This window comes from Schistocerca nitens, chromosome 1 (genome assembly GCF_023898315.1).
Source record: "Schistocerca nitens isolate TAMUIC-IGC-003100 chromosome 1, iqSchNite1.1, whole genome shotgun sequence".
Classification (NCBI taxonomy): domain Eukaryota; kingdom Metazoa; phylum Arthropoda; class Insecta; order Orthoptera; family Acrididae; genus Schistocerca; species Schistocerca nitens.
In genome coordinates this window covers 964,710,047-964,728,695 of record NC_064614.1, presented here as the reverse complement: position 1 = coordinate 964,728,695, position 18,649 = coordinate 964,710,047, and the positions used below count along the sequence as shown (strand labels likewise).

Genomic DNA, 18,649 nt, shown 5'->3' with positions numbered 1-18,649 from the left:
GCCTCACAGGAGTTAATATAAGATATTCTACCTATTCCTCTGCTCCAAGCAACCCCCCCCCCCCCACCCGTCCCATGCCCCCACAAACACCCCCTCACCCCCTTCAAAAATAAAAAAACAAACAAAAGTGAGAAATTAAAGTAGGTGTATAATAGGTTGATGTATTTAATCAAGAATGTATTTTGATGAAAATTTTACTCAGGAATCCTCAGATAACCCACTTATTGGTGAAGGCAGCTGTTCTCAGGAAATACAGATCTTAGTCCTGGTATGGCACAAATTTTCATTTGTCATGACATATGCGTTGTGTTGTAGACAGGGGTTTTCTGAAAAGTTTTCCTTGATATCATTTCATGTCATTGTATCTCCATTGATGGAAATCCTATTGACTCCATTCATTTCCTTGCAGTGAATAAATTCAATTGATTTACCCAGTGTTAGCCTACTTCAAATACAAGCTGCACCCAAGAAATGAGGTTCAGGAGGGACAGAAATTTGTTGAGTTTTTTTTCTTTGTTTTCTATTAGCTTCTGTGCAATTAAAGTGCATCTATGAAGAGAAAATCCTCAACACTTCATGAAACATGCAACCCAGTTGTTTCTTCCTTTGAAATTCATGATCCGCTGTCTACCAGTTTCATGTGCTATAACTTGGACAATTTCTGCACTCATGGGTAAACACTTCTGTCACTGCTCCCTAACAAAGTCATCCAGCACAACTTCTAATATATGATAGCAGCAACATTTTAGTCCAGAAAATGTTTTTCCAATCTAGGAGTTAGCTTAAAGTCTTTCCCTTTGCTGTCTCTGCTATCTAGCACTACTCTCATTGATCCCATACTGCTGATCTGCAGCATGATTTGATGTTTTCTCAGTGTGAGAAATCACTTCTCTTTTAAACTTCGTGATATAGTGAATGTGCTTCATCATGGTAGACTAAAACCTTTCCCATCACAAAAGTACTAAAGTAGACTGTAAAACAAAGGATGAAATCCGAACTTACCATCTGCGAACATTGTACTGCTGTAATTGACCTAGGGATCAGTGAAATAAACAGAAATGAAGTTTGTGGGGGGGGGGGGGGGGGGGGGGGGGAGGTCAGTGGAAAAGTTTCACCCATTGAGTAAAGTGAAGATAACATATGGTTCGTGTGATCATCTGCTATGATAGAAATCTCTCAGGGAAGCAAAAAGGTTTCATAAAACTTCCTTATTTTGACAGCATTGAGAAATAGCTCAATGTGCATCACTATGTGCTGACAGCTTTTGAATGGAGCGGGAACTGTCAGAATATAAGACTGTATCTACCACGCTTGTCCCAGTTTCTGCAAGTTTCTTAATAGTGTCCTTTTTGATGAGGTGTACATAAAGAGAGCTATTGTTATTTGAAAAACTGCCAAATTCAATGATGAGCAAGATTAAAATTTAATTTATGCCATCATTAAAAACAATCAACCTTCAATACTATAAACACTACCACAATAGCATATTTGGAAAAATGGTATTTTTCAGAGCTTTCATAGGCTTTGCCTGTGAATCTAAACTCAGAAAAAAAGGTCGGCTTGCAGTTGGGTAAAACACTAGTAACAGTGAAAAATTAGATCAGTTCTGCATACAAATATAAATATTTTCCTGTCTAAATGTGCGTCCACAGTTAGAAGACTGCTCATTGAAAGTAGGAAGTTCAATTTCAGATTCCAGTCTGACACAAAGTTTCATCTTTTATAATTTTCTCTGAAGGTTTTGTTAATTTTCCTACCGTGTTCATCCAGTAGCCATGCATGCTTCTACAGCTTTGTTTTTCTCTTCAAACTATTCTTCCTTTACCACTTAGTACTTTCCATCAGTATCATTTAGTCATCCGTATTCAATTTTGTCTACTTCATTCACGGAATTTTTATATTTTCACCTGTTCTTCAACTGCATTTAATATGTTTGTTTTATCCAGGATTTCTTCTGCATACATTTTTTCATCTCTCAAAGATACCCAGTCATTTTCTGTTGTATTTTTGTACCCAGTCAGTCATTGCCTAATGCTCTCTTTGGAACTCAGTGCCAGCTCTGGTGGTTTCAATTGATCAAGCTCATGTACCATTAATTTTTTTACAATGTTTCAGTCCCTCCATTGTGCGCGCCCACACACACACACACACACACACACACACCATGTTAGGCTGCATTTCAAGATTAATCATCATTAAGTTCATAAGCCATGTTCCGGAGTTTAAAACCGTGTTTCTAAATCTCTCTCTTACCATTATATGGGGTGAGGCAGCTTAGACAGACCTCCCAACATACCTCCAGAATGAATAAATATATTAAGGTGAAGTTTTTGAATGGCAAACAATATGGCAATTTTTTCTTTTTTAAAAATAAAACATCGGAAAGAGCCTTCGATAAGGATTTCAATGACTTAATATGTGTGAATCTTGGTGAAATACTAAAACGGTAAAAGCTGCTAAGCTATCAATGAAAATCTAATCACATTTTGAATTAGAGTGTGCAGCATTGATTATCAAGATACAGAAACTAAAAGTATATCTTCGCCTCTGTGCATGCTCTCGGGCACATATGACAGAAAGCAAATTCCGACCAAATTATGAGAGCTAATAGGAAAGTAACTTCCAGTTGGCTGTAAATAAAGTACTGAAAGAAGTAAAGTAAATTTATTAGAAGATATTAAAACTACGCCCCTCCCCTTTTTTCTTACTGCTTCATTTAAGAATCTACCATATCTCTTAATCACCTGAGATTCTAGCCAACCAGTAACATCATCTTGGAAGTTATTTGTTGAAGTCAAAGTGCTGGGTGTCAATACACTGTTTCAAGTGTGTGGAAAAGTGGAAGTCACTTGCAGCCAAGTCTGGGCTGTAGGGCAGATGTGTAAGAATGTCCCACACGCTTTGGCCTGACAGTTCTTGTGTTTTCCAGCCAGAATGTAGCTGAGTATTGTCATACAGATACAGTAGTCAAAAGACTTCGTCACTTGTTTTAGAGGAAACCCATGTCTCACTACTGTCGTTATTCTGTTCAGAAGGCTGACTCCTTCCACATCATAATGGAAAAGGAATTGCTGCGGAAGGAGCGTTTTGTGTGTTTTTGCCCCTGCAACTTGTAAACCCTTTGTTTTTTACTCTCGATTCCGAAACACAGTGGGGTTTACACAATGTCAACCCACTAATGTGGCAATGCAGTCTCAATTGTGGCATAGCCCTGAAACATTCTATTATTAAATAAACGAATAAGAACAAGTCGGGCCAATAGTGTATGTAAAACTCATTCTCCATATGAAAATAAATGTGTAACTTTTTCAACTATGTTACTGCAAATTTGTACTAATTCTCATTTCACCAGCTATTGGTGGCCCGCAAAATAATTACACTATTTTATTTAAAAAAATATGTTGTTCCTCATTTATAGCAGTAGATGCGAAATGGTCGTATGTTAACTCTGTGGCAAAATACTTCCTGCTTTGTATGCTTTCATGTTCCAAAAACTTGTTTCGACATCGTGAACAATTTGTGAGATATGATTTTCACTACTACTCTACAAATGCAAACTCATAGTGACCTATTTTTCGTTGCAATATATTCTACTTTTGCACAGTAGTTTGGGTAATGGCTGAGTATCACAGTAACTAAAACTATTAACAAAGTGATAGGCAGTTCATCATGAAGCTTGTGAATCAGTCTTTGATATGCGAGAGAATTGTTTTTATTGTTTAATTTTCTATTTATAATTTTTTTACCCATTAATTTCTTTAAAATCAGTTGAGAACAATTGCAGAGTAGTCAACAGGCACAAGCTTCCATTCCCACAGTAACTAAAGCTATTAACAAAGTGATAGGCAGTTCATCATGAAGCTTGTGAATCAGTCTTTGATATGCGAGAGAATTGTTTTTATTGTTTAATTTTCTATTTATAATTTTTTTACCCATTAATTTCTTTAAAATCAGTTGAGAACAATTGCAGAGTAGTCAACAGGCACAAGCTTCCATTCCCACAGTGCACCTCTGCCTGCACCCAAGTGGGTAGAGAATGTCGTGTTCGTAACAGATGAGGCACACAGCTCAGTAGGCAACAGCAAACTGAGGTGGCCACCCCTTAAGAACAGAGGGTTATACTCGCCCAGCATTGAGAATGAGAATCCGTTTCTGTACAGGTGCCAAGATACGTTGTCTTAACTCTACCCTGTTGTTGCTGTGTTCTGAAAATACTTCACACTTGCATTGTAGCCGCTGTGCCAAGTCTTTGGGCGCAGTCATTCACCAGCAGGGTTAGTTTGAAATGCTTACTATGGCATTGTGTTCATGAAGCGAGATTTTTTGCGGCACAACTTCTCACATATTTTAAACATAGACCATTGCTTTGAAAAACTACTCTTGCACTCGGTGATATGTGTTCACATCCTACAATTAAATTCAGGTGGTCAGTAAATTCCAAAGAGGAAATTTCACTCTGGAGGAAGCTGAGAAGATGGGAAGGCCACAGTCATCAGGTACAGAAAACATTGACGCTGTGAGGAAAATGGTAGACGAAGACAAGTGAATGACCTTTAAGCAGATAGAGGATACCTTAGGCCTAAATGCATCAGCAATTCGTTCGATTCTGGCATGATCACTTGCGAGTAAAGAGACTTTGTTGTCTCTGGGTGCCGCGTAGACTGATGGAAGAACAGATACCGTGCTGTATGACATGGTGCCGGGAGACGTTAAAGAAGTTTTCCAAGAGACAATCTCAATATGTGAGTAACGTTATGATAGGTGATGAGACTTGGCTGTATTATTATGACGTGTCAACTGCGACTCAAAACAAAGTTTGGGTCTTTGTAGATAACGGCACACTCGTAGCTGTCAGAAAATCCTGATAAATAAAGAAGAAGAAGCTGATAGCTTCTTTCCCCCTCCCCAAATTGAGAGGAATTGTGGAGCATGTTGTTTTGGACACACAGAAGACAGTCAGAACTAAGTGGTACACTGAACAGTGCCTGCCAAAAGTTATCCAATTTTTGAAGAACCTGCGACCAAAGTCAAGCCTGGACACTTGGTTCCTCCTCCATCATGACAGCACTCCAATTCACTGTGCCAAAGCATGCACTGAATATTTGTGGGACACTGGACTCAAACTTCTTAAGCACCCTCCTTACAGTCCAGATTTTGCTCCTTCTGAATTTGCACTGTTCCCGCATGTGAAAATTAGGCTGAAAGGAGTGCAGTTTTCAAGAGAGGATAATATCTTGAGGGCTTGGGACAACGTGTGTGCCTTACTCCCTGCAGAAACTTGGGAGAACTAGTTTAGAGATTGGTTTCAGAGGATGGAGAGGTGTATTCAGTGTGACAGAAATTACTTTGAAAAAATTAAATAAATGGAGCTGTATTGCAAAACTTTCCTAGTACCCTCTGCATCATGAAGAACATAGAGAAATCTGTAAAAGTTTTCTTGCATTTGAAACACCATAAAACTTCAGTTTTCACAATTTATTTTGTCAGTTTTCTGTACCACTTCATTTTTAACTTCAGGCATAAAGCAACTTCTCTCATCATCAACTCTTAAACAGACAACACAACTGATGCACAATACCTTCAGTCATCACATTTGTTTTATTTACAGCATGAATTTCAGGGTGAATATCAACAGCTTTGAGATTATACATCAAAAATATCCCAGATGAGCATTATCAAATTCCCACAGTAGCGACAGTAATTGTATTATTTTTGCTTTTTTGTATCACTTTGGTTCCCATGTTGTACTTTATCTCCCCTGAATATTTCTTGAGGGTGCTGGAATTTTTCTATCTAGCAGTGTAAATGATAGGAAATTTAAGAAGTAAACAGAAAGAAAGTAAATGGAAGATTCTCTGTTTGATAAATAAATAGTGTGATCATCATTCAGTAAAGCTAGCTTTAATTGTGATCCTGTATACAATGGCATGGGATTAGGTAATAGAAAGCTAGAGTTTGAGATGCAAACAGGTAAACTTTGACAGTATGCCGTCTTGGACCAAGTGAGTCAAGAATTATAAAGGACTCTTTTTTTCCTGTGATATGGGTGTGCGATAAATACTGCCCAGAGAAGGAATGAGTATATTTTATGTTATCACCAGTGAGAATACTCTCTACCTCTGTCCCATACCACTCTCTGTAGTTGTTGAGTACCCTGGTAATTGGCAAAGCTGGGGTAAGCGATGCCTAGAGCCACTGTTTCTGTTTCTGACTCTTCATAGATAAATTTATATGTTTAGATAATTATAATGTCACTTCTTACATAATGCGTGTAATATTCGCTTTATGCCACACATCATGAAACATTAAAGTGGGTACATACCTTCACCATATGTAAACTACCACGAAAATCAAATCTGCCTCTGTAGCTGAGATCACTGATGCACACCAGGTGTAGTGGTGCTTGATTCAGAAGTAAGGTGTTTCAAATCTTGGTGGTGGATGAAATTTTTATTGCCAGTATTGGGTGGCAAGGGTAGAGGTGATTGCATAAAGCTTCTGATCACCAGTCTTTGTGCCAGTGTCCTGGATTAAATTCCACATCTCTCCACAGTATCTCATGAAGTGAGGGCATGTGACACTGTTGGTGGTGATTCACCTGACAGATGCGGACATTGAGCGCAGCGACTCCCTTGACACTATTCAACAGGAGTAGGCTTCGCATCAGCATGGGCAGGATGGGCGATGTTTCACCCTCTCCCTTGTCTCATCATCATCATCATCATCATCATCATCCAACCCGAAACATAACACTATACTAGACACACATCCACTACGCTCATCTACACTCCACAAATAGACTTATGTCACAACTCTCATATATCCACAAGGAAAGGGTCAGTGTGTACAGAAGAAAAATAGCTTTTCCACGGTACGCGTATCCAGTCGGAGGATTTCCTGACCAACAATGCCATACGAACTTTTTTGTAACATGAAATTCAGTGCCAGATGTTCTATGTACGTCTCAAAGTGCACACTTTGGAAATACATGGCTGAATGACACTGTCGGCCACACCACAATGTGGAACCCCACAGTGAATCACCCTGCCATCCACACACTTACATGCACCCTTCTGTAGGAGGCGGGAAAGTTGCATGTTTTATTGTAAACTGCAGAACTGCTTATTTGTGAGTTTTTCTTTCAGGCAATATATTTTAAGCTTGCTGGTGTAACAATAGAAATAGTTGACAGATAGGGTACTATAATTGTTCTGTCCTGATACAGATTCATTGCAGCTGCCCCAAAATAGAAGAAGTGAGTAATATAAGATACCTTACATCTTGTAAACATTTAATAGTGAATAGTACTGCAGAGGAGATACTACACCCATGAAAGAAATTGAATATTCTGCGACCTGCTTGCTTCTTTGTCCAATGCTTGCCACTGCCTCCTCATCTCTTTCTGTCCTCCCATCTCTCGCCCTCCATCTTCTTATATGTCTGGAAATCTGTTGTAAATGGTTTAATTTTAAATGTGCTCAAGTGTGCCAACTGCTCTCTGAGGTTGATTTTTGCGCATATTCCTCTTAAAAGTAGAAGACCAAGTTCTGGAATCACTCTACAGCTGCATCCAGATGATTCTTCACTTTCCTTTTCTTCCGAAATGCATTAGTGGCAGATAGGATTTGGGAAATGTCAACTGAGGTGATCTCCATTGAGTCAACAGAGATCTTGTTTGTGTTCCTGCTCTGGCCACTTGTTTTTTTCTTCCAAGTCGTATTTTAGTAATTCTTCTTGTGCATTTTTGTTCATTAGATATAATTATCTCTTTTGATAACACATCATACCGTTTCTAATAATGCCTTGCTTTTGGCCATTCTGTAATTTAATTTATGATAAGCAACCTAATTTTCCTTTTTTCACAGATGAACATTACAGAAGTGATGTGCAATTAAAAAGGTTGCTGAGTGATGCGTTTTGCACAGAGAAGGACGGACAATGTTTTGCGGTGTCACAGTGTGCTCTCTGTCTTTTTCCCACACCTCACACTCCAACCATTCCTTATCCTGATAACTGATAACACTGTGGTAGGTGGCACACTGGGCACTGTTTCTGCTTCTGACTCTCCACAGTAAAATGAATATACTCAGAAAACTGTCGCTTGTTAATGTTATACTTGTGTTGACTTCATGTCATCCATAATGAATGCTACAATGACCAATTACCCTCAGCATAACTAAACTAACATGAAAAATGACGCTAAATGTGATGCGCCTACCTCAAAGCATTCACCACAAACGGAAGTGAGATTTTCATTTGCAACTCTCAATTTGAACCAAAGGTGAACAAGAAGTGTAGTGCCTGTCTCACTGTTTCAGGTGTTAAACGCACTTCTATACTGTGTTAGTGTAGCCTCTGTTCCAGTCCCTATACAATATCCATTGCTATACGAACATTTTCCAGATAGTCGTTATAAGTGGAGAGCAGAAACCTCAGTCACAGTGGAGGATGACGCTGTTGACTGGAGTATCTTCTGGTACATTGCTTCTTGTTACTGAGCAGTGCCTCACCATCCGTCTTTTTATGTACTCACTTCTGTAATTGCTGGCAGTGTTAGCTTTTACACTTATAATCTTTTTAATGTTTGACGTAGATTAGTTGACTAAAAATATTCAATATTACATTTTAGGCTTCATCTCAATCAGCAGTCCATTCACAAAGCTGGAGGCATCTCCCTAACTAAATAGAGGTGGAAAAACATGCGGCCATTTTGTCCCAGAGGGTCAGGTACGATTGATGCAAAACTCCTTAACTGTTCATTTCCATAAATAGATCTGTCTCCTTCATTAGTATTACTCTGATTGTGGAACAATGTAAGCAATTATCAAGTCTTTTCCGAACAAAATTTATTTCTCCTCTGAAAGAGAATTGCATTTGCAGAATTCCTTGTCACATGTAGACAGAGTGACTCACGTGATTGGTGTGACAGACTTCTTAATAATTGCAGTGCCATTGTTCCACTTTGCTATTCAAATACAAACTTTAAATTTACATTTCAGTGTGTTGCTATGGTGTTCAATGTGCTACAATTTGTGTTCCCTGTATGAAGCAAGGCTTTCCACAGCTACATGTGCATTTAACATATAATAAGTTCCAAAATGCTGAAAACGTTGTTATCCTGGCAGCATAACAATTATAAAGCCACTTTGTAAACTAAAGTTGGAACCTGGAAGAACTGCATAACAAAAGAATTGAGTTATTTAGGGAGTTTTGTATCATCATTTTAAAGTAGTGATACCTGTCCCTTCCGCTTTTTAGGGCCAGAGCGCAAGGGGCAGCTTCAGCTTGTGATCACACCCATCTTATCTGTTGCTAATATACTTGCAGTTGAATGCTTGTGCTTTATCTTTTGCTTTTTGAAACATTTTCAGAGATAATTTCAGCACCAGAACATGGGAAATGGTCACAAGCTGTTAATATTTTAATGTATTGATTTCATTGTTAATCTATGGGGCTTTTGAAAATAGAACAGTTATGCTTGTATATTGAGAGAATATTTCCCAGAATAGCTGGTACTCTGTTCTGCTCTCTGATGAACAGATTTGAATGTTTTAATTTTTAAGAAGGCTTTGATAATTTAAACATTGTATATGTGTGTGTATATTGAACTATACAAACGTGTCAGGTAGCCTTGTAGAATGATTTTTATGATGGACCTCATGTTACATGTTTGTCACTTCACATACTTCATTATAGCTATGTCACTGAAACTGAAAACAGATAAAACAAGATATCTTTATTGGATGATTACTGTAAAACATGTAAACTCAATTATAGAAATAAATGTAAAAAATAGATATGTTGTCTTCTCAAGGTCATTGTAAACAATTACTGTCTGTTTTTTGTTTCTGTTGAAGGATGCATTAACAGTAGTGCTTTATATGGACAATGCTGTTTGCAGTTAATAAGTAATTTATTTGTTTGTGAGTAATCAGTATTGTTTCGTGTGCTTCCATATCTTTCACAGTCAGAGATTTATCATTGACTTTGTTAGTAATGCAATGAAAATTTTGCATCTATGAAGTGCAAATGATAAAACAAAGATATACCAAAAAAGCAGTACCTCTTTCTTGCCGTGTCATATCAAACTTCTGATCCCAGAGATAATGTATCAGCTTTCATTCTCTTGTATTCTAAACATTTTTTGACAACAGTTTTATGTAATGATAGTGCATAATACAATGTATGATGATTTTTTGTGTAATTCTGGGAAACATTTTCCAGTTTTTGATTATACTTACACGTGCAGTAGGGGGCTGGAAAAGAATGCGGTATCTTTTCCATTCTCAGAATGAAATGTTCCTTCTAGCTTTATGTGTAAATCTTAAAGCTAATAGGAAATCTGAAATAATTAAAAAACTGATTTTTCTTTTGTCTGTGTCTTAACCTGATAGCTTCCTGTACACCATATGTTTTTAAAAATAGTTCTTCTGAACGTGAGAATATCTTATGTTTAATAATAAAACAAATGGAATGTTATTGTGTATTTTAAAATAAGCCACAGGCTACATTCTTCAGATGTCCAGAAACATAAAGTGTTGATGGATATTGTGCTCTAGAACTGTCTGAATATGTAGTAATATCCCTTTTATTTTGTAACTCGAACATAATCTAAAAATGTGTAGGTGGAAGATTTCTCATTAAATACAGTTATAATTGTTTTATAAAATATTTTGACAAGATCAAGGACAAGTCTCATTGTTTTGAGAGACAGGTTTTAACTTTGCACAGTAGTTTTCTGTTTCTGTCTACAACAAAATCATGTTGGAAATAGCTTCTTATTATTTGTAAACAAATTTATCTTATGTGTGTGAGAAAGGATTGTTGGTGTATTACAAATTACGCCATTTCTTTCAGCGCCTAGAAAATGGCTTTTTATTCTTTCAGATACACTTACATGTCATTCTCACAGTATTGCCCAAAACATTAATTCCATTCTCCAGAAAAGCTTTGCACAGACAGTACTATTTCATGATAATTGTAAACAAATTTGCCTCTTTAGATACTGAAATCAATAAACTGATATTCTAAAGTAACATCTTGTTTCTTTTTTACTACATGTCTCTGTTTTCAAGAATCTTACGTATTGACATTGAATGGCAAAAATGAAATCCTTAAAAATCACTTCAAAACAAGAAGTCAAAAAATGGAAAATCCAAAATGGAATGTAACTCACAATAAAGCAGAGATGCTGAGTCACAGAGAGGCACAACAAAAAGATTTTCACACTTAAAGCTTTCAGCCAATGGGCTTGTAAAGTGACAAGAGAAACACAGGACAGAAGAGAAATAGGACAAACATTGAGTATAGTTACCCATTGGCCAAAAGCTTTAAGTGTGAAAATCTTTTTGTTGCGCCTATCTGCGACTCAGCATCTCCGCTGTATGGTGAGTAGCAACTTTCCTTCTCATAATATTAAAACAAGAAGTGTAGGCTTAATTGGTATCAGATTCCATTTTTTACTTGCTTAATTACCGAAGCTCGCCATTATGCTTGATGGTTGATAAAGCTTAGACTTAGACTTGAGGATTGGCAGTAAATGCAAGAACTCAAGAATTCAGTGCAGTATCCAATTGCAAAAATAAATACGACACTTCTCCTATTAACGTGACTTATATTCTTGCTCTTAAATACAGTAACTCTTCATACTAACATTACTTCAGAAGAAACATTACAATAATCGCACAATCTCAGTGTAAATGTAAATTGACAGCATGAGATACAACAGTAGAATGCTAACATATTTTACAGATAACACCTCATTTATGTTTTTTATATTTGACATCAGTGGCACTGTCACAGCCAACTTTTTATGTAATGCCACGGCCCGCTTTTCCAGACTGGGTCACTGAAGAGTGGGCTACTTAACTACTAAATGGTTTTAAGTATTGTGAGCATCATTCGTTGCTACGTAGATGTTGGGTGACACACCACTTTTAACCAAATTGATATGTTAAACCACATAGCCCTCTCCTTAGATGAGCGATATCACGACAACTCCATCATGTAAGTCAGTAAATATTACTTGTCTAGCATGGCAATGATTTATCATACTGATCTAGAATATGGAACAGCTAACTCCTGTTATGCATCTGATGATAAATAACATTGATCAAAAGCTGCTCAAACGTTGCTGCAAAGTAGCCACTCATGAAATATGATTTTAAAGTCCTTAAGTAAGCCACAGTCATAAATTGTCTTAATCATAATCTATTTGTACATGATCTCAATTCATCTCTATATATGGACTAAGCACGAAGAGGGCTCTTAAACCAGGTGATCACATGCTGGAACAACTTGTACACTGTGCTAGAGTCCTTACACAGTGTAATGGAGTTGCTATTTTAATGATAGAAAAGAACTCCACTTACAGATTATGGGGACTTGATAAAGAGGTTGCTATTATTGTCAAGTGGAATAAATCTTGTATTTGGAAATGAGTATTACCTGTGGATGTACTAAAATATGAAATTATTTCCGGTGGGCCATATGAAATTAACTGTGTTAATGAAAGCTTTGTTGGCAAATTACATTTGTGTCAAAAAGAGATAGGGAAAGAAAGAAAAAGTGTGTGTGTGTGTGTGTGTGTGTGTGTGTGTGTGTGTGTGTGTGTGTGTGAGGGGGGGGGAGTGAGAATGAAGACCTGTCATGCTCTATTATTTGCTCTGCCAGAATCCAGACAACAGACATGGAGCGAGTACATGACCAAGCAGTCATGTGGGGTCGGCCTCTAGCAGATCAGTCCCCCTCCAACAGGTAAGTTCTAACCGGCCATCCCAGAATGTTGAAACATTCTAATTCCTATTCGAACTAAATTTTTCCTTCAATGCACTACTACACACTTTTATAATTCAACTTCATGTATTTCTGTCTCGTAACCTTTCATTACATGTTTCCTTGACTGAGTCGCCGCACTACCGCTTTCATGTGCTGACTACTGTCTCACATTGTCGTCGTGATATGACAGTGTCCTGTCCACTAGAAAAGGCGGGAACAGCAACAGTTCTAGAAGCTAACGCTCACTAGTTAGCACCTGTCGCTAGGTAGTTTGGTGGCCAGGATGACTGTCACTGTGTCCTTTCTGCGTCCATGATGGAATCAATTGAATGTGGAAGGAGAGAGGATAGAATGGCACTCCTAATGGAGAAGAAATAAAGGAAAAATAACATTTGGAATGTGAGTAAGAAAGAATAAAAAGAAAATAGACTCCACACTCAGAGACAATGGACAGCACCAGCTTCACACAACAGGCCAGAAATTAGTTCTAATATCCTATTATTGAAAGCTTATGGAGAGAATAGAAATAAAATTGCAACTTCCAACTGATATGGGTACTACACCCCAAAGTGGAATTATTACTTATTTACCTCTCTTCCTCAGACCTAAATTATTTAGTTCAATCAGGGTAAAAGATAAGCTAGAATACTTATGCCAAGTAAAGCCAACCTCATGGAACACACTGGCTGCTGCACACTTAGGCCAGGCCATGGCGATAGGAGTGAGGCTGTGCCATGGCCACGAGCACCCGTATACAGTAATCTGTTGGGGGCAACGGTGAGGGGGGGCAAGACCTGGAGGTGTGGAGTGTTTTTAATGTATTGGAAGATGAATGATGACTTGTAAGTCACACCTCTTGCCCACTGGTATGGGCACCCTTGCACCAGCAGGCATTGTCATAGGGTGAGAGACACTGCTGTGGCCGCCATTGACCTCGTAACTGTGTTGAAGTAAATTAAATTAGTCTATCACAGTAACCATTCACAACAGGAGATATGGTTATGTGAAGTTTTTTGCTCCAAATGATTGTTTCCCACACATCCTTGAAAATTGACAAATCCTCGGAGGACGATGTGTATATTATTATTATTATTATTATTATTATTATTATTATTATTCATCATCATCATCAGAATATTAAATAGTTCTGAAACTGGATTCAGGAACAGCATACCCAGCCCAGTAAATATATAGTAGTGTACGAAGCAAATAATGGCAGGTGTGTGTATGTATGTATGTGTGTGTGTGTGTGTAACTCTATTCAATTAGGCATGTTAATCTCCAAAACAATAAATTGTGCTAAGTCTTTTCTATAAACTAATTATGTCAAATGTAAATAAACAAGTGTTCAGAGACCATTCAGCACAATTTTAGAAAGCATCTTGTTGTGTCAAAAAGCACAAACAAACACTGCTTTTTGAATCTGTTAATTTGGTAGGCCACAATATACAATGGCAACACTGTACAACAACATGAACTACACGGTGGCGATACAAGGTCAGTAGAGTAACAACATCCAAATTTTGGAGGCTGCACGATAAGTAACAGTTTAAAGCACAGCATAGTCTGAGGCCGGGAGACTCATGGCTGCCTAGATATAGGCAAGTGTAGACATCACTGATGTTGGTGACGCTAGTTTAGAGTCGGCGCTGGCAGCTGGTGTAGACTCATGCTGGAGGCCAATGGTGGAGCCTCTGGTCTCAATCCCTGCATCCACTGCTAGTGAGCTTGAGCTCTGTGCGGTGAGTAACATCTGTGGTGTGCTGACATCGCCAGCTGCATGTGTGGCCAGTGCAGTGCACAGACCTGCAGAGTGGCAGATGATGAAAGATAGTGGTAACTGTGAGTTTACCATATGAATTCTCTCCTAAGCAATGTGTGGGACTTACAAGTCTTGTGCAGATCCCTGCCCACTCCCAGTGCTCAGAGTCCAGGAGCCACTGGTCGGTGGGCACTAGGCAGTAGGCTGAAAGCGGACCATCCAGTGATGTCCACATCAGGTAGGCAGCGGTGGGAACACAGATAAGGCGACGGACATTGGAGGTGACATTGTGATAATGTCTGGGCTTTAGTGTGGCGGCCACTCCACTAGTGCACCCTCCAGAGCCGTCTTCATTGCTGACATGTCTGAGAGAACAGACACCATTTCTATGATTCAGGAGTCATTTGTATAGAATGAAAGAGAAGTTTTCAGATCTCAGCTGTGTACCGCCACTGCATTAAATTCAGTGACAGCATGAAAATTTATGCTCTCAGCTATGTACTGGCACTGCATTAAATTCAGTGACAACATGAAAATTTATGCTGAACTGCGACTTGAACCAGGAGGCTCCACTTCTCTAGCACAGTTGCCGTAACCGCCTTGGCCATCCAAGCATGTCTCCCATACAGCTCAAATTTCCACAAGCTGCTCAGTTCTGATGTAGTGTCCTCCATCTATTATCCCTTATTTGCTCACAGCTGTTCAGATGAGACCCACAAAGGTTCGGTCAAGTGAGTGCATCAGCACAAATGATATCATTTCACCGTCAAGGCCATTCGTGTACATACACTCTTAAGACAAAAAAAAAAAAAATTAACGTGAAGGAATTATCCGAATGGGACGGAAATCTGTAGATGTGATTTAGATGTACTGACAACCAAATGATTACAATTTTCAAACAACTGGATGATTTATTCAAGAGGAAGAGTTTCACAAACTGAGCAGGTCAGTAAAGCATTTGTCGACCTCTGGCCTTACACAAGCATTTATTCTGCTTTGGCATTGATTTATAGAGTTGTTGGATGTCCTCATGAGGGATATTGTGCCAAATTCTGTCCAGTTGGCCCGTTAGATCATCAAAATACCAAGCTGGTTGGAGGGCTGTGCCCAGTAACGTTTCAAGTGTTATCGATTGGGGAAAGATGGGATGACCTTGTTGTCCAAGATAGGGTTTGGCAAGCACAAAGACAATCAGTAACTAGCCATGTGTGCTTGGTCATTATCTTGCTGAAATGTAAGTCCTGCACAGCTTGCTATGAAGGGCAATAGAATGGGCTGCAGAATATTGTTGACGTACTGCTATGCTGTAAAGATTCTGAAGTCGACTACCAATGGGGTCCTGCTATGAAATGAAATGGCATTCCAGATTATTTCACCAAGTTGTTGAGTCATATGGTGAGCAAGTCAGTTTGGTAGCCCATTGCTGTCTGGAGCATCTCCAGGCACATCGTCTTTGGTTATCAGTGCTCAGTTCAAAATGAGAATTATCACTGAAGACAATTCTACTCCAGTCAAGGAGATTCCAGGCCAAAGACGTGTCTGGAGAAGCTATGGAGAGCAGCAGGATATCAGCGTGAATGTCGCCTGCCATATGGCCCAGTCACCAGGAGCGATGGTCCTGGGTGCCATTTCTTATCATAGCAGGACAGCTTTTGTTGCCATCCACCGCACCCTTACTACACAGTGGAACGTCAATGATATTCTATGCCATGTTTTATTGCTGTTCATCGCAAGCTATCTTGGGCTTACATTTCAGCGAGATAATGCCCGCCCACAGAGAGTTTCTGCTGCTAGTTTCACGCATCCCAGATCCTATCTTGGCCAGCAAGGTCATGTAACCTCTCCCTAATTGAGAATGTTGGGAGCATTATAGATGTGGCTCTCAACCAGCTTCTGATTTTAATGATTTAACATGCCAGTTGAACAGAACTTGGCACGATATCCCTCCGAAGGACATCCAACAACTCTTATCAATCAGTGCCTAGGTGAATAACTGCTTGCATAAAGGCCACAATTGGATCAACACTTTATTGACTTGCTCAGTTTGTAAAGCTCTTTCTCTTGAATAAATCATCCAGTTGTTCTGAAATTGTAATCATTTGTGTGTGTGTACATGTAAGTCATATTTACCGATTTCTGTCCCTTTTGTACAATTTTTTCATGGTGTGTCTTCCCCTTTCCCCCCACTTTGGACACGTTCAAGAGAACAGACTCCACATACATATACATACACAGCAATTCAGGAGGAATGTGACATAATTTGTGAGGTGATTGTACATGTGAAAATGAACTGACAAAGTCCTATGAACATGTGTCCGATTTCTTATCGTTATGAAACACGAGCAGGTTGAGGACTACACACATCCATCAATGAATATGAAGACAAGTGCGAATATTACTTACCAAAATGATGTGTAGGCACAGTGGTGAAGAGAATAAGGGTTGGACAGATGACTGATCCATCATATAAGAGGTGTTCAAAAAGTCCTCCACCCATCTCAATACACTTGTGAATGTGTTGAAGTGTGTGTTGTGTTGCACATCAAACATCATACTGGTGGGCTTTAATGTGGGCAACAGCATCGGTGATGCGGGCGACAAGTTTTTCACGTGTATCCATCAACATAGCATACACATTCCTCTTTAACCAGCTCCATAAATAGAAGTCTAATGGGGTTAGGTCAGTTGAAATGGAAGACCAGTTAACACTTTCCCGTCCGCACGTCTCTAAAAAATTTATTCGCTTGGTGCAGGCAGTGCTAAGTCAGATTACTTGGCTTGTAGGTGGCCGCTTGTCACCTTTCCGTTAATGACAAGCTTCAAACACATTCACTTTTGCGCGCTTTAATTTTCAGGAAATCCTTTATTTTGCCGTATCGTTCCACAAACTCGAATTTTCTATTCAAGTAACTTCTCTGCAAGTTCTGCACTGTTATAATAAGTATCCATGCAGAGGTGATGCCACTTTCTATCAGAAGGTGTCAATAGTTCCATCACTGTTTTCGCTAAAGTCTGTCCAGTGCCGGAATACATCTTGAATGAGGAAATGTATCCCTTACTCGAATCGCACAGCATCCAAATGAGTATGCTGTATTTTGTAATTTTCAACGGATTGTAAACTTTAAAATTTAACCATCCACGCCACGGTATCATTCCTTCATCAATTGAGATGTTTTGACTTAGATTAAACATTTCTTTAAACTTTTAGGGAAAAATAATCAATTACGAATTGTACTTTGACAAGCCGGTCGGCATTATCGAATTTATTATTGCTGTCGGAAAAATGTATAAATGATAATCGGTTGCAGGACATCGTTTTGCGAAATATCAGTGTGTCTGTCAACAGATTCATTGACCAATATAATCATTGATCCTTGCTTTTTTTCTAAGTTCGGGACCCGTAACGTCGACAAATTTGGCATTTTTTTAAATCTAGTTTCCTTCTATTGCAATTTTGACTGTAGTGCTTGTTGGTTTCGTTGCTAATATATTCGAACAGATCGTTCCCAATACATAATTGTACAATGTCCTCGACGCTTTGTGTATCTTTGGGAAATATGTTTGGACCCAGGGATCCTTCTAATTAATATTGGTCCTTGGTAAATCAAAGTCTGACCACTGTGCACTGTCTTCTTCATCTGATTCAGTTGAATCAGTTGGGAACCGTAGCGTCCGCCAAATTCTTCTTGGACATATTTCAGTATATGATTCTGCTTCACTTTCATTTTTTGATATCTTCCCAATTGGCCAAGTTGTTTGAAACGTCAGACAAGATATCCTCGTATTCATCGTAAATAATCCTATTGTCTGTTTTGTCCGCCGTGATGAAAGGGCACAAGTACTTATAAAAACAAAACACTTGTTGATGTGTGTAACTTATTGTTACCTAAACAAAACACCAACAGAATGGAAAAGATACTAACTTGCTGTCGCCGGCCACTGCGCGATACTATACTCATGACACCACTCTGGTGTCACCGGCCACTGAACGATACCATGCAGACGACGCCACTGTGGTGTCGCCAGATGCCATAGTGTTAATACATCCACTACAGCCAATGTAACATTGAGGAAATGTGTTATTCAGGTACAAGGATACTTCGCTGGTAC

General features: G+C 38.8%; 1 protein-coding gene across 2 annotated transcripts in view; it reads left to right on the top strand.

Moving 5' to 3' along the window:
- Positions 1-11,036, top strand: part of LOC126194920 (double-stranded RNA-binding protein Staufen homolog 2-like) — a 254,734-nt gene extending 243,698 nt beyond the window's left edge. For both annotated transcript variants that reach the window (XM_049933299.1, XM_049933306.1), the window contains exon 17: positions 8,630-11,036. In XM_049933299.1, the coding sequence (XP_049789256.1) occupies positions 8,630-8,687 (58 nt within the window). In that variant the 3' untranslated portion in view covers positions 8,688-11,036. The remainder of the gene's footprint in view (positions 1-8,629) is intronic.
- The last annotated feature ends 7,613 nt before the right edge of the window (positions 11,037-18,649 follow it).